A 13,266-nucleotide genomic window follows, 5' to 3' on the forward strand; every position below is an offset into this window, starting at 1 on the left:
CCCAAATGTTTTAAAGCAAGAGCTAATTTGTTGTCCATGACTGCCATTGGAAAAAAAACATGAAATTGAATACCATTATTCTACTAATGCTTGGATGACAACATATGTGAAAAAGTTAAATGTTGTCTTTGGAAGACAGAATCGAAAAAATTGCTCTTCTTTTGATAATGCGTCCGCTCATAAAATAAGAATTCTGCTCAACAATATCAAATTGATATTTCTCCTAGCAAACACGGCTAGTAAGCTACAGGCTCTTGATGCAGGTAGCCTATTATTTGTTGATAAAATGCTATATAAGCTGACTTTTTGTTTTACAGTTTTCTCATTAATGTTTTGTATACACAGGAATTATTGACAACTTTAAGACACACTTCCGAGCCCAGCAGTACGACCGTGCTTTATGTCTGTATATCAGTAAAAAGTTGGATAATCCGAATGTTTACAAAATGGATCAAGCTCAGGCTATGTTTTTTCTAGCTAATGCATGACTTAAAGTAAAACCAGAAACAATAAATGGAATGCTCCCAGATCTCCCCAGGAAATTTGACAACAAAGTTACTGATGTTAGCCAGTTGAACCTTGAAGCAGATGAAAGCGAGATGATAGTATGTTATACAACAAGTGCTACTAATAATGAAGAAACGGCAGAAGACAACATAGATGAAGCAGAAGAAAATGATAATACAGAGCAAGATGAGCAGCGTGTCGATATAGTAGAGTGTAAGAAACGGTTGAAAGAAGCCTATGAAACTATTCTCATGTACAAATTTCCTTTGGACGATCTTGATTGTAAATTACACCGCCGAATTCGAATGAGATTGGCTGACTTAAATAAGTCAAAAGAGCAAACAGATCTTCGATCTTATTTTACAAAGTAAAAAATTTATTGTTAGAGTGCTCCAAAAAACTATCACTTATAAAAACTTTTTCTATTTAGTGGTAAAAAATATTTGCGTTGCACCCTTAAATAGAATAGTGGTATAGTGGCATTAATGCTGGTGACCTATGTCGTTCTTTAGATATACACTCATAAATAGAAAATACCCTTAAATCGAACACCCTTAAATAGAGCGGCTACTGTACCAGCAAATACCCTTAAAGGCTATTGATGCTCTATCGCTTTCTGCACACGAATCCAAGTTTGCCGAGGCGTTGTGTTCCTTGATCCGCAAACTCCCACCTCTGCCCATCGAAGAAGACGCGAATGAATCCGAGTTGTGCTCGAGGTTTGTTGAATAATTTCTTTCTGATCTTTTTGACGATCCCGATGCTGGTGTTTATTTGCGTTGGACCAACGAAATGACCCTAGAAGCGAAAAAGTACGGACTCCAAGAGAGTCTTCGCCCTGATCTTTGCATCACAGAGTGTTATGGTGTCAAATGGAGCTCGACCTTTGGTTACGGAGAGGTAAAAGTATCTAACCAAGCGGAAGATCATCATTTGGTTTGTTGTGATCTCCTTAGGATTGCAACGTTCTACAAGAATGCCCTTGGCAAGCAGAACTTCGATGGCATCCTGGGAATCCATATTGCTGGTCGAACGATTACTTTTTACGCCCTACTTTTGCCTGCCATGCGCTTGTATACCATGCTCAGGTTAGCCGAGATCAGGTTACCAGACAGCCTTCAAGGTTTAGCGTCCTTCGTGACGGAATTGCCCTGTATCATGAGTGTCCTGGAGGTATTTGATAACCTGTGCGTGCCCACAAAGGATATCAAACGCACCATCGATTATCACGCCCCTATGGCATCAATGTCGCTGTTCCAACAACTCTATTCGTCTTCCAAGAATCGAAAAAGAGCATGCCATTTAAAGCTTCGACATAATTAGGTCATTTACGATACCTAAATCTCTTATTCCCTCTCTGCCCCCTCTTTTTCAAACTTAGCTGAATCGTAATCAATAGTTTGGAAGGCAAATAAAAAAAAATGGAAACATTTTGATTGCAAACACCCCTCCTGTGCAACCTATCCAACCAGCCTACCCATTTTTTTTTTTTTTTTTTTTTTTTTTTTTTTGATCGTTACTTACCTTGTTTTATCTCACATTCATTTATGGTCATTATATAGGTTGCCTATTTCGACATTTATCCCAGCACTTGTAAGAATGCGAAACGAAACCTTTGAAGTGACTTTTCTCCACACTGTTACAAGCTTCCGTGATTTTTTTTGACAAAGTATCTTGCTGCAAAAACCGATGACGCTTCACCTTGCTCTTTGCCACTGCCCAGAATTGTCCTATTGGGTTGAGCTCAGGAGAGTAAGTAGGAAGATATACACATTTATATCCTCGATACTCAATGTACTTTTTTATGTTTTCATGTGTGTGAATAGGCGCATTATCCATGACTACATAATGTCCTTTCATGTGCAGATGCTTGTCCATTTCATCGAGAGTCATTTTTAAGAAACTAAGGTAGTGACCCGTTACAGTTCCTGAGCTTACATATCCGTCAGCCTTTCTCTTCTTAGTAGGTCTCGGTTTTTTCACACCAATTTTGATTAAACCTGATGCAGAGATAGCTCCCAATATCGATGTTGTGTTTGCTCTCGTAGTAGGTCGGGTGACAATGGTACGCGTACCTTTTTTGGACCAAGCCCTTGAGTGTTTCATATTGATATCAAAAGCAGACTCGTCAAGGAATACGCAATTCGTCAGGAAGTTCATGTCTGTATTTTCCCATTTGCTAACCCGTTTGCATCGCTCATCAATCTTTGGCGGACTGTTTCTTTCAATAGAGTGAAAACCTGCTTTCTTCAGCGAAAGATTGCATTCACTTCTCATGAAATTATAAACCGTGCTTCGTGAAACTTTAAGATAATTGAATCGATTCAACAAATGTTCAGTCACTTGAGCAACAGCAGCAGAAGGATTAGCATCAATAAACTTGACAATAGTCATTTTATGCTCATCATTCAAGACACATTTGCGACCAACTTGCTTAGAAACATCAAAGATACTATCGGGACGCATATTGTATTGCTTAACACATCTCTGAGCAGTTCGAATGTGAATGCCAACTGCTTTGCTGCTGCTGATGTACTCATACACTTTTCAATCTTCAGATCGAAAAATCTGGTCTTATCCTGAACAATATAGCGCACATAATCACGCTTTATGCTTGAATCCTTCATATGAACGTCTTCGTCTTTTGCCTTTTCCATCAACATTGGGCAAGTCGAGGAAGACTCACTAGACGTTGCATTTTTCAAGTATTCAGTATGAGTTGCAATCGCCTCAACGACATACTCCATCGTCTCAGGATCTCCATTCTCATCAACGACATTTCCATGTCCGTCTTTAAAAATATACTCATGTTAAATTGTTAAAAACTGGAAGAAAAAAAAACATCACCCAAAAGAAAAGGTCTGCCTGCTTTTATATTTTTTCCAGTGCCAAGAAACCACGGTGGCACGACATCATTTTCAAAAGCACACGAGATGATTTCTAAAAATACGACTTTCTTTTTTGAACATGCGAAATTGATGTTGATTACGCAACAACATCATTTTTGATTGGCTAGCGACACCAATTTTGACCCTGTACGACATTGCTTGTTGGAAGCACTGTATTTTTTGGAGAAATAAGATATAATATTTCGTGACGTCACATGTATATCATACATTTTGATTGGATGTATACTGCCCAACATCAGGGATATCAAAACTTTTTTTTAATCTTTTTGCTCTAAAATAACACCTTCTCAATGTTTTCACCCGCTATAAAGAAGAGCGTAAGGTTCATTAATTTCAGTTTCAATCCAAGATTTTTAAAACCTAATTATAGTTTTCTGTTGCTGCTGCCGGTGCTGTTTGGGCTTCTACCACAACTGTTGCTTTTGCCGAAGAAAAGAGAACAAAGGTATTCATTTGTTATGTAATTTTACCCGTAATCTCATCCTTTTATTTTCTCGCTTTTAAAATAGCCTAGTATCTATGATGAACCCGAGCCACAAGTGGTCATTGTCGAAGCACCTACAAAACTCGAAGAACATGTTTATATCGCTCAAAAATATGCTAATGAAACTTTAGAGGAAGGAAAGGTCAGAAAATAGTCTTCAAGATAAAATTTTCAACAGTCTAATATATCTTTATACTTAAATAGGGCCATGTTAACGGATGGGTTCAAAAATACCAACAATTGGAAAACGAAGTTACCAGTAAAGCAATACTAGATTGATTTTATTTATCATTTGCTGACTTGACATTTGTTTATCTTAGCAAATATTAAAAACACAATTGACAAAGATGAAGAGCTTTATCCCAATGCTTTGTATGTTGGTGTTGCTGCATTAGCTGGTACCATTATTGCTCGTAATAGTAAGTAAACTATATTTAAAAATATAAAGAAAGCCGACATATTCTTATTCTGATTAGGAAATATTGTTCTTCGTTTCTTAACTTCAACCACATTGGCTGTTGGAACGTCATACTACTTACTTCCCAAAACTACTTCTAATGTTTTCCAGCATCTTGAAAGATTGGAAAAAAGATATCCTCAACTTCAAGCAGCTCATCAAAGCGTCAAGGACTCAGTTGACGATGTCTACAAACAAATCGACAATACAGTAGTACAATTGCGTGGTGCTGTTGATGAAAATGCCACCAAGTTAAGAGAACAAATTGAACAAAACACTCAATTGGTAAAGAATCAAGTTAACAGTGCTGTTGGTTCTACCAGTACTGAGGCAAAGGGCAAATTTGAAGAAGTTAAAAAGAACGTGGAAAGCATGTATTCAACAAGATCTAACGTAAGACTAGTAAACCCTATATAGAAGCATGATCTAAACTTTTCTTCTATTATAGCCCGGTGTTGAGGAAACTTTGAAAAAGAACAATTAAAAAAGTTATTTAGAACATTTGTATTAAGCACATCTTCTTTGTGTAAAATTGTTTTTTGCTATTCAATTTTGTTAAGAGTGGTGGTTTTATAAGTTATATTAATCCAGTAAAAGATATTGGATTTGTTATAAAATCATTATGTTTGTTCTAGAAGCTGTCAAGTATGCATAAATAACGGGTGTTTTTAAAACTATAAATCAGTGCAATGCTCTTGCGCTTTAAAGCCTACTTTTTATGTCAGTTTTTTGATGCTTTAACATTTTGTTTCTAAAGAGCCCAATCGAATTTATCAAACGCATAGCCTTTACGTACGGTATTGGGTGTAGTTTTAGATTTACAAAGTGGGGAAATCTGTGTAACAATGTTTATCAACCTTACGAAATCCAACAAGTTTAAATTCTTTTCTCATTTCTTACTATCAAACACACACAGTATCTCATTATATATTATGTAAATACTTATACGCATTTGACTCTTTCTCTTGTTACAGAAAACTCGGTAAAAAAATTTAATCCATGCTTCGGAAGGTATCGGCTAAGGGATGTTCCGCATTTATCCACTTATGCTGCCCTTATCATCAGCAAGTTCCATATTCTCATTCAATTAAGGGCAATAAACTGTGTCGGCAAAAGAAGTCTCAAGATTATTTTTGTATATGAAAGATAGTGCAAAATAAAAATACAAAAGTGAATTTATATTTCTGATATTTGCACGTTTTCATTTTCACGTGACAGCATTCCGACAAATCTCTTTATTTCAATTTACATGAAGCCCAAGTACAATGAGCCAACAGCAGTTCCTGCTAAAACAGCATAACCAGTGGTGTAAACACTCTTAATGTCGAGACACTTTCCGATATCCCAAACCTATTTCGTTTTCAAAAGTTATTAGAAGTGTTCTTTTTTTTTTCCAATTTACTGAACTTACCAAGTGTCTGATGCCATTAAGGCTATGGAATACGAAGGGAGCAGCAACAGTTGTCTTGGCAATGACCTTAGCAGCAACAGGAGCAGCAGCAGCAGCAGAAATAAGACTGGCAGAATCAATAGGAGCACCCAAGGCAGGAGCAGCCAAGTAAGCAAGAGCACTCAAATAGAAAGCTAATTAACAAATTTTAAAACATGCAATTCACATCGAATTTTTTTTTAGTTTTACCACCACCAACAGCGGCACCTGTAACTCTGTGAGCTCCAGACAAGTACCAAGTAATTTGTGGTTGATAAATGGACAAGTGAGGGGAAACGGGACGAACTTTACGTTGTTGACGCAAAAGTTCTGATTCGGCAGCAGCACATTGCTCCTGAGTCTTGCGTGTAGCATTGAAGTATCTATTAAAAATGGTTAATACATCCTTTGTATGCATTCGCTTTTTTATTTCTACCTTGCACCGAAAGCAGGAGCAGCAACAGTGTTTCTGAAAATAGCAGGGTCTAAACATGAATAATTAGTAAATATTTACTTTTCATTGAGTTTCATTAGTGTTTTACTTTGAGCAACTGTCTTCAATACGGAACGAGTAGCCAACATTATTGTAAAAGACAAGAGTGGGGTGTGAAAATGTGGAGAAAAAATGACAACAAAAAAGCTAGGGGCTCCTTTTTCTATACTTTGACTAGTAGGCAATTAAAAATTCACGCCCAAAATGACACACCTTTTTCGACATATCGATGACGCAAGTCAAATTGTTGAAGTTCCGCCAGCCAAACAAGACAAAATCAAGAAGCGGCATGATAGTAAGCCGATCAATGTTCATTCATCAGTCGTTTTCATGAAATAGCCCTAAGAAAGGAAAAGACAGACAAATTTACAGTAAAGAGTGTCTTTACTGAATTTTGTATTTTTATTATGTCTAATGATTGGGTACTTGTATTTCCTACTTTTGTTTTTATTTTTTTTAAAACAATCATCATAGCGCGTGCCAAAACGTTGTGACAACATACTGTGTATAGATTTTAAGCTCTAGCTTTTAAATTAAGAGTTTGTAAGATCGTTTTATTGTTTGAACACTCTTAATTTCTTTTGATATCTTAAGACAATATTTATTTGAGCAACGTCTTCCATATCATTTTTTGTATGCTACAAGCGCAGCTCTGTTATCCTTTTTTCTTCGTCTTTATTGATTTAATCTACTAGAGTAAAAGCGCTATACATGCACAAGTAACATTAAAATATGAAATATGTCGCCTTGCTTTTGTATTTAGCTTATACATCATCTGCACTTTTATATCTCTAGTACTTAAGTTATTTTTTGTATATTTCATCAGAAAATAGTATAAACTATACAGCTATAGGAATTCAAACTGACATATATTACTTTTTACATTGTTTTTTAAATAACATTTGCCAATAGTGGGAGTGATGAATAAAATAATTGGGGTGTATTTAGGGATTGTGGCTTATCATTATTCAGGATAAAAAATTTTTTGCGAGGAGATCAGTTACATTAAGTGTACCTCAATACTTTTTTTAATCTTTCTCTCTTCTTCTTTTTTGTTCGTAATACATTATCATGGCTCACGCTAACGTTTGGAACTCTCACCCCAAGACCTTCGGCAAGGGATCTCGTCAATGGTAAGTGCCTTTTCATAAAATACAAGTCAAAAAGAAAGAAGCATTGTGCAATGTGGCTTATGTCATGAACAACCATTTCTAACATCATGTTTAGTCGTGTCTGTGCCCACCGTGCTGGTTTGATTCGCAAGTACAACTTGAACATCTGTCGTCAATGTTTCCGTGAATACGCCAGCGATATTGGTTTCAACAAGGTAAAATGACCAAGGAAGAGATAAATATACAGAAAACTAATACGGATATTTTCATAGTTCCGCTAAACATTTTTGTTTCTGTTATTTGATGCGCATAACATCACTTTTGTATTAAAAGACATGGGGCGTAAACAAAAAAAAAAACTTTAATAAAGACAAAAATTTAACAAAAGAACTTGATTTGATATGATTTTTGTCCTTGAAGTGAACCCCCAGTTATTGAAAACCATTTTATTACTTCTGCATTGATTTGTGTGCTTTCTTTTTTTTTTCATTAATATTATTTTTCAACAACGATGGAAGATTACCATTTATCCTTGTCTAACCCTTTTGTGCTTTTAACTGGTGCACTTTCTGCCGTAAGTTCAAAAGCTGGTTTCTTTGCAAAGACATAGTTTATAAGATTTTATATTTTTGCTTCATGTATTTTAGGCTGGTTGGTTAATTTTATTCATTGGTGGCTGCGTTGCTGCATTCCACGGTGTCATCTGGTGGATTATCATCTATGAGTTGGTTTTTGTTGTTGGTGTTATGGTTGTTCTTGGATTAGGTTTGCTTCCTTCTTTTCATAACATGGTATGATTTGTATACTTATTAATTGTTAAATAACCTGTGATTTCAATAATATCTGCTAGGTTTATCTTTTCATGGCAATTAGCATCGTTTACTTGACTTATGTCTGTCAAGCAGTCTTGAACGACGTCAATGCCAGTGGTGGCAACCGAGCTGCTGCTGCTGGTGCTATTATTTTAATCATTATGCAAGTAAGCGAGAATTGTTTGTAGGTTACTTCTTTTGAGTTCATTCCTTTGGTATATATAGTTTCTTTTAGCTTTCTTGTTAACCTCACCCGAAGACTCATGGTTCCGCTCTTTTGGCACAAGATCGGTGAACTATGGTGGTAATCTTTCTCATAGATTTGTTAACAGAGTCCGTTCTACTAACAAACCTATGTCCGGCGGTACTACCGGTGGTACTGGTATGCACGAGAAAGATTTGCCTCGTCATTATACCAATGATGATGAAGCAGATATTGGTGAAGCCACTTCACCTCGAGGTGAATTTGAGCCAGCCACTGCTTTGCATGGATGTAAGATTTGCATGAATTGAATCGATCGTAATTTTTTTTAAAAAAAACTTCATATATAATAGATCAGGGTAGCCCCGATGATCCTACAGAACTCTCCTTTGATAAAGGTGAATCCCTTGAAATTCTGGATAAGCGTGGAAATTGGTGGCATGCTCGTAAGCAAGATGGTACTACAGGCATTGTTCCCAGTAACTATGTAAGTTTTTCAAATTGATATCGCTTTTCATTTTTCTTATAAAATTTTTATAGTTTGAATAAAATAACTATGTTTCTGTATTCTAATAAACTTTTTTATTTTGAATAAAAAATTAATCACTTAAAAAAAGTTTTTTTTTTTGGTTTATCACTGAGATTTTCCAGTCTGAGCTTTTGTTATTTTCTTATTTGGTATACCAAGTACGGTAAGCCAAGTGATGGCCATCATAGTTAGTGATCCCACAGCATAGCACTTTCCTGGACCAAATATCCAATAGAGAGTACAAGCAGAAATAGGACCAAGCGATCTACCCAATTGACCATAACTACGGAATTTACCTAAGGCTCTTCCTTTTGACAAAGACTCACCGCATGTCTCATGGCATTGAAGACTAGCTAAACCCGTTAAGCCACTTACAACAGTTCCAGACGTAAATGCAAGGCATGTTACACCAGTGTACAACCCAAGCACAGGATGTGTAGCATCAGCGGTCTCTGCAAGACAATAAAAACCTGTGATACACATAATCATGCCTTGAATGACGATTGCTCTCTCTCCAAATTTTTGTATATTCCTTCTTACGTAACCACCCTGAATTAAAGCAGAAATGATACCCATGTAGCTTAATAATTTTCCCTGCTGCATATGACTGAAATCCAATACGTCAAATGTTAAGAAAACCAAGGTGAACTCCATGCCTGAAAAAATAAAAGAGAATACACCCATGATACGATTGAGTGACATCAAGGTTAATAAACGTTGCTGTATATCGCGTAAATTGAGTGGCTGTATGTCTGTGTCAATAGATGTTTGATTTAGACGCTGATTGGCCGTTTCCGGTAATTTAATATAAATATAAACTGTCTCAATTAACAAAAGAGCCAGTCCTACAAATGCTGCCATTGAGTAAGGATAGATACCGAATTTAACAAGGGAAGGAGATAGGGATGATAAGTCGATAGAAGCAAACCATGCACCAATAGGAGGCCCTAATGTAAAAGCAATAGCAAATGCGATACCCACAAGGGCCTTTCTTTGTATATAAATAAACCATGTACTAATTTATATGATATCTTTAGCACTTACCAAACTCTTGGATCTTTTTTCTGTTGTTGTAACATCAGAAATAATTGCTGTACTTAATTGAACGTTTCCTTCACTTAAACCAGCAACGATACGAGCCAATAAAAACAGGTTGAATGAATGGGCGAAAAGCCAAATGAGAGTAGAAAGTAAATTCCCAATCTATTCTCTTTTGTTAGCCTTTTCATTTTTCTTTTTTTTTTTTTTTTTTTTTTTTTTTTTTTTTTTTTTTTCCTTCTTTTTTACCATTGTGTATAACAAAACCGTGCGACGGCCCAGCCTATCGCTTGCACGTCCGATAATAGGTGATACGATAAATTGAAGTAAAGAAAATAATGAGCCTACCATTCCGCCTAGTAAGACAGTATCCCATTTATCAGTACCCGTATGTTTATTGGTGAGTTGCTTAAATTGTTCTAGCAGTTGCGATGCATAGCTTAAAATAATTCCCTTTTAAAAAAGAATTATTTTCAATTTTTTTTTATGCACCAGTAAACTTGCAGCTTTGTACCTGTTGCCCATTGAGTCGGTAATAGTTTAATAGTCTAGGAAACAGTGGAAGAATGAGAGTGAAGGCAAACAAGTCAATGAGCAAAGCTATAAAGACGGTGGAGACTATATTTTTTGTTTTGCTGGTGCCATTTTCCGCTCCGAGCCCCTTTGTCAAAGAAGTATTATAGTGCGTTTTGTCAGAGTCGGCTAATTTAATGTAAGGTTTCTTTTCGCCTTCAGTCAAACTATCCCATTTTTGACCTAAAATTTTATCAACTTCTTCAATACTTGCTTCTGGCGCTTCTTTTCTAATATAATCTTGGTTTTCTTGAGAAAAGAACTTGTATGCAGTCAAAACGCTTTTATGTTCCTTTCTATCGTCAAATTCGCTTCGGTCAAGATCAGTTACTTGAGCTGAATCTTTATTCATAATTGTATTAAAAAAAAAGAAAGTTAGGGAAAGAGAACCATTTCCGGAAATATTTTTAAAGCAGCGAGGATCACCTGACCTGGTTCAATTTCAACTCAAACAATGAAGAAAATAAAAGGGGAGTTCAATTTCGTTATTTTTTTCTTCTTTCAACTTATGCTTGATCCAGGCTAATTTGCAAAAGTCTATGTTGTGTTCCTAACCGATTTTCAAGTAATGAATTCTATTTTTAGCTTTATATTTTATGCTCTTTGATTACTAAAGCTTTTCTTTTTTATTAGAATTTATATTGATTCGTTTACAACAAAAAGCTACATTAACCACTTTCATCCCACTTTGAAAAAACCTATTACATTATACTCTTACTATTATAGATATCCTTTTCTTTCATCTTTTTTTTTTTATTAATTCCATCCACAATGTATACTCGTGCACATTCTCCCTTCAACACTACTACTAACAGACCCTTAATTAATCCTCCTACATATGTTGAACATAATGGATTGCGTTTTTTGATAGTAGACGCACCTTCTTCTAATAACTTACCACTTTATTTAAAGGTAAGCTCCTACATTACAATATAGATCTTGAATAATTAATCAGAACTATATTTTCAACTCATGACAGGAATTTAAACGCTGGAACGTGACAGATGTTGTAAGATGTTGTGAGGCAACTTATCCAAAAGAACCATTAAATGAAAATAACATTCAAGTGCACGATTTTGTATTTGCAGATGGTGAAGCACCACCTGCAGCTATCGTTGATGCATGGTTACAACTTATAAATGATAGATTTTTGACTGACGAACAAACACTAGCCGACGATAACGCATTATTGCCTTGTATTGCAATTCATTGCGTTGCAGGATTAGGAAGGTGAGAGGGTTCATTTGTGGTATAAAGAAATAAGCTTAATTTTTATATACAAACAGAGCACCTGTTCTTGTTACAATTGCTTTAATTGAAGATGGTATGCCATCATTAGATGCGGTTGCGTATATCCGAGAACGTCGTAGAGGTGCTATCAACAAAAAGCAGTTAAGATATATTGAAACTTATAAGCCAAGATCAAAAAGAAGCAAATGTATTATATCGTAATCAGATAATCTCCCCTTCATTTTGTTTACATAGAATCTTTTTTGTATCAATAATTATTTTTGTTGCTATGGAAATAATAAAACCATAATAAGGGTTTGGTCTATGGAATAGACTTGACATGCAAAATTTGAATGATATAAAATGGATTGATTAGTGTCTGATTTGTTTAATAACAAATATGATTGGCATGTATGACAAATTATCGAGATAATTCACTAATTGGTAAACAGATTTCACGGACTTCTCCCCTAACATGTTTCAAGCAATAATAAAGAAAAAAAGAAAAATGAGATATATTTTTATTATTAAGACCAAATAAACTCATCTTTAGTTGAATATCGTTAATAAAAGCATGAACATAAAAATCCCACAAAAGTTATTAAAAGGGTATCATAAACATAAACCTTATTATATGTCACACCGCTTGAAGTTGCTGATGCAGACGGGGAGCTTTCAACACTTGTGACAGCTATATTTGAGGAAAAAAGGAGAATTAAACTTAAATGGAAGCGTAAGAGTATCAGTAACTTACATGTTAATGACGAAGTAGAACCTATTTTGGAGCTGATGAAACTTGAAATGGGGACACTAGTGATCGATATACTGCTAAAAGCACTTTTCAAAGCATTCGGCATACTGCTTGCAAACGTAGCTGTGGTACGAGTGACGCTTGTAGATGACGTTTGAGAGAGTGTAGCTCTAGTACGAGTAATTGATGCTGACATTCTTTCAGTACTTGGCCAGTTATTGCCTATACAGCTATTGTAACACTGTGTATTGTCACCGCATGATATAATGCAATCCTGTGTATTTCCGACTAGAGTTTTTAAATAAAAATGATAAATATGTATTTTATTATGATACTTAGCCTACCACAGTCAGCAAGGCAGTCCGTATCCTTTGGATCACAAGAGCAAGCGGCTAAAATTTGGATTGGAAGAAAGGTAAAAAGCATGAGATTAATAAAAAGCAAGAACTTCATTATATTCAAAAGAAAAATTAAACAAATTTGACATATAACTGTTTTGTTTATATAGTTTTTATAGGGTTACCCGGTTTTTGCTGCTATATTCAAGTCAATTTGACAGTGGATCCCCTGCATTTGCATCATTTTATTTCTGTCAAAATGAGTAAAAAGACATCTTTGTGCTTTTTCTACTCTGTTTTTGAGGAAAATATAATAATGTAAAATAATGAGGCCATTTTTAAGAATAAAGCGTCTTTGTTTTGTGTATTGATAGTTTATGGATTGAATTAATGCTCTTTTTA

The 13,266-nt window shown here is 35.3% G+C and overlaps 9 protein-coding genes across 9 annotated transcripts; 4 read left to right on the forward strand and 5 right to left on the reverse strand.

The window, feature by feature from the left end:
- Positions 1 to 1,305: 1,305 nt before the first annotated feature.
- RO3G_03145 (uncharacterized protein) lies at positions 1,306 to 1,527 on the reverse strand (the record flags this gene model as incomplete). Its single annotated transcript, XM_067657736.1, has 1 exon — positions 1,306 to 1,527. One exon carries the CDS (start codon positions 1,525 to 1,527, stop codon positions 1,306 to 1,308), a length of 222 nt encoding a protein of 73 aa, XP_067513837.1.
- Positions 1,528 to 2,061: 534 nt separating this feature from the next.
- On the reverse strand, positions 2,062 to 2,973 carry RO3G_03146 (uncharacterized protein; the record flags this gene model as incomplete). The annotated part of the gene is made up of 1 exon (XM_067657737.1): positions 2,062 to 2,973. The coding sequence occupies one exon, from the start codon at positions 2,971 to 2,973 to the stop codon at positions 2,062 to 2,064; it is 912 nt and encodes a 303-aa protein (XP_067513838.1).
- Positions 2,974 to 3,706: 733 nt separating this feature from the next.
- Positions 3,707 to 4,841, forward strand: RO3G_03147 (uncharacterized protein; the record flags this gene model as incomplete). Its single annotated transcript, XM_067657738.1, has 7 exons — positions 3,707 to 3,733; positions 3,787 to 3,861; positions 3,926 to 4,042; positions 4,105 to 4,159; positions 4,221 to 4,319; positions 4,377 to 4,750; positions 4,806 to 4,841. 7 exons carry the CDS (start codon positions 3,707 to 3,709, stop codon positions 4,839 to 4,841), a joined length of 783 nt encoding a protein of 260 aa, XP_067513839.1.
- A 761-nt stretch (positions 4,842 to 5,602) lies between these two features.
- Positions 5,603 to 6,368, reverse strand: RO3G_03148 (uncharacterized protein; the record flags this gene model as incomplete). The annotated part of the gene is made up of 5 exons (XM_067657739.1): positions 5,603 to 5,707; positions 5,769 to 5,941; positions 5,997 to 6,169; positions 6,223 to 6,271; positions 6,329 to 6,368. 5 exons carry the CDS (start codon positions 6,366 to 6,368, stop codon positions 5,603 to 5,605), a joined length of 540 nt encoding a protein of 179 aa, XP_067513840.1.
- A 982-nt stretch (positions 6,369 to 7,350) lies between these two features.
- RO3G_03149 (40S ribosomal protein S29) lies at positions 7,351 to 7,672 on the forward strand (the record flags this gene model as incomplete). The annotated part of the gene is made up of 3 exons (XM_067657740.1): positions 7,351 to 7,412; positions 7,507 to 7,606; positions 7,664 to 7,672. 3 exons carry the CDS (start codon positions 7,351 to 7,353, stop codon positions 7,670 to 7,672), a joined length of 171 nt encoding a protein of 56 aa, XP_067513841.1.
- A 507-nt stretch (positions 7,673 to 8,179) lies between these two features.
- On the forward strand, positions 8,180 to 8,954 carry RO3G_03150 (uncharacterized protein; the record flags this gene model as incomplete). Its single annotated transcript, XM_067657741.1, has 5 exons — positions 8,180 to 8,182; positions 8,242 to 8,370; positions 8,429 to 8,696; positions 8,759 to 8,892; positions 8,946 to 8,954. 5 exons carry the CDS (start codon positions 8,180 to 8,182, stop codon positions 8,952 to 8,954), a joined length of 543 nt encoding a protein of 180 aa, XP_067513842.1.
- An 85-nt stretch (positions 8,955 to 9,039) lies between these two features.
- RO3G_03151 (uncharacterized protein) lies at positions 9,040 to 10,224 on the reverse strand (the record flags this gene model as incomplete). The annotated part of the gene is made up of 3 exons (XM_067657742.1): positions 9,040 to 9,921; positions 9,979 to 10,137; positions 10,222 to 10,224. 3 exons carry the CDS (start codon positions 10,222 to 10,224, stop codon positions 9,040 to 9,042), a joined length of 1,044 nt encoding a protein of 347 aa, XP_067513843.1.
- A 232-nt stretch (positions 10,225 to 10,456) lies between these two features.
- Positions 10,457 to 10,897, reverse strand: RO3G_03152 (uncharacterized protein; the record flags this gene model as incomplete). Its single annotated transcript, XM_067657743.1, has 1 exon — positions 10,457 to 10,897. One exon carries the CDS (start codon positions 10,895 to 10,897, stop codon positions 10,457 to 10,459), a length of 441 nt encoding a protein of 146 aa, XP_067513844.1.
- A 652-nt stretch (positions 10,898 to 11,549) lies between these two features.
- On the forward strand, positions 11,550 to 11,997 carry RO3G_03153 (uncharacterized protein; the record flags this gene model as incomplete). Its single annotated transcript, XM_067657744.1, has 3 exons — positions 11,550 to 11,554; positions 11,692 to 11,775; positions 11,832 to 11,997. 3 exons carry the CDS (start codon positions 11,550 to 11,552, stop codon positions 11,995 to 11,997), a joined length of 255 nt encoding a protein of 84 aa, XP_067513845.1.
- Between the last annotated feature and the right edge of the window lie 1,269 nt (positions 11,998 to 13,266).

Source organism: Rhizopus delemar, genomic scaffold, assembly GCF_000149305.1.
Source record: "Rhizopus delemar RA 99-880 supercont3.2 genomic scaffold, whole genome shotgun sequence".
In the NCBI taxonomy this organism is placed as follows: Eukaryota; Fungi; Mucoromycota; class Mucoromycetes; order Mucorales; family Rhizopodaceae; genus Rhizopus; species Rhizopus delemar.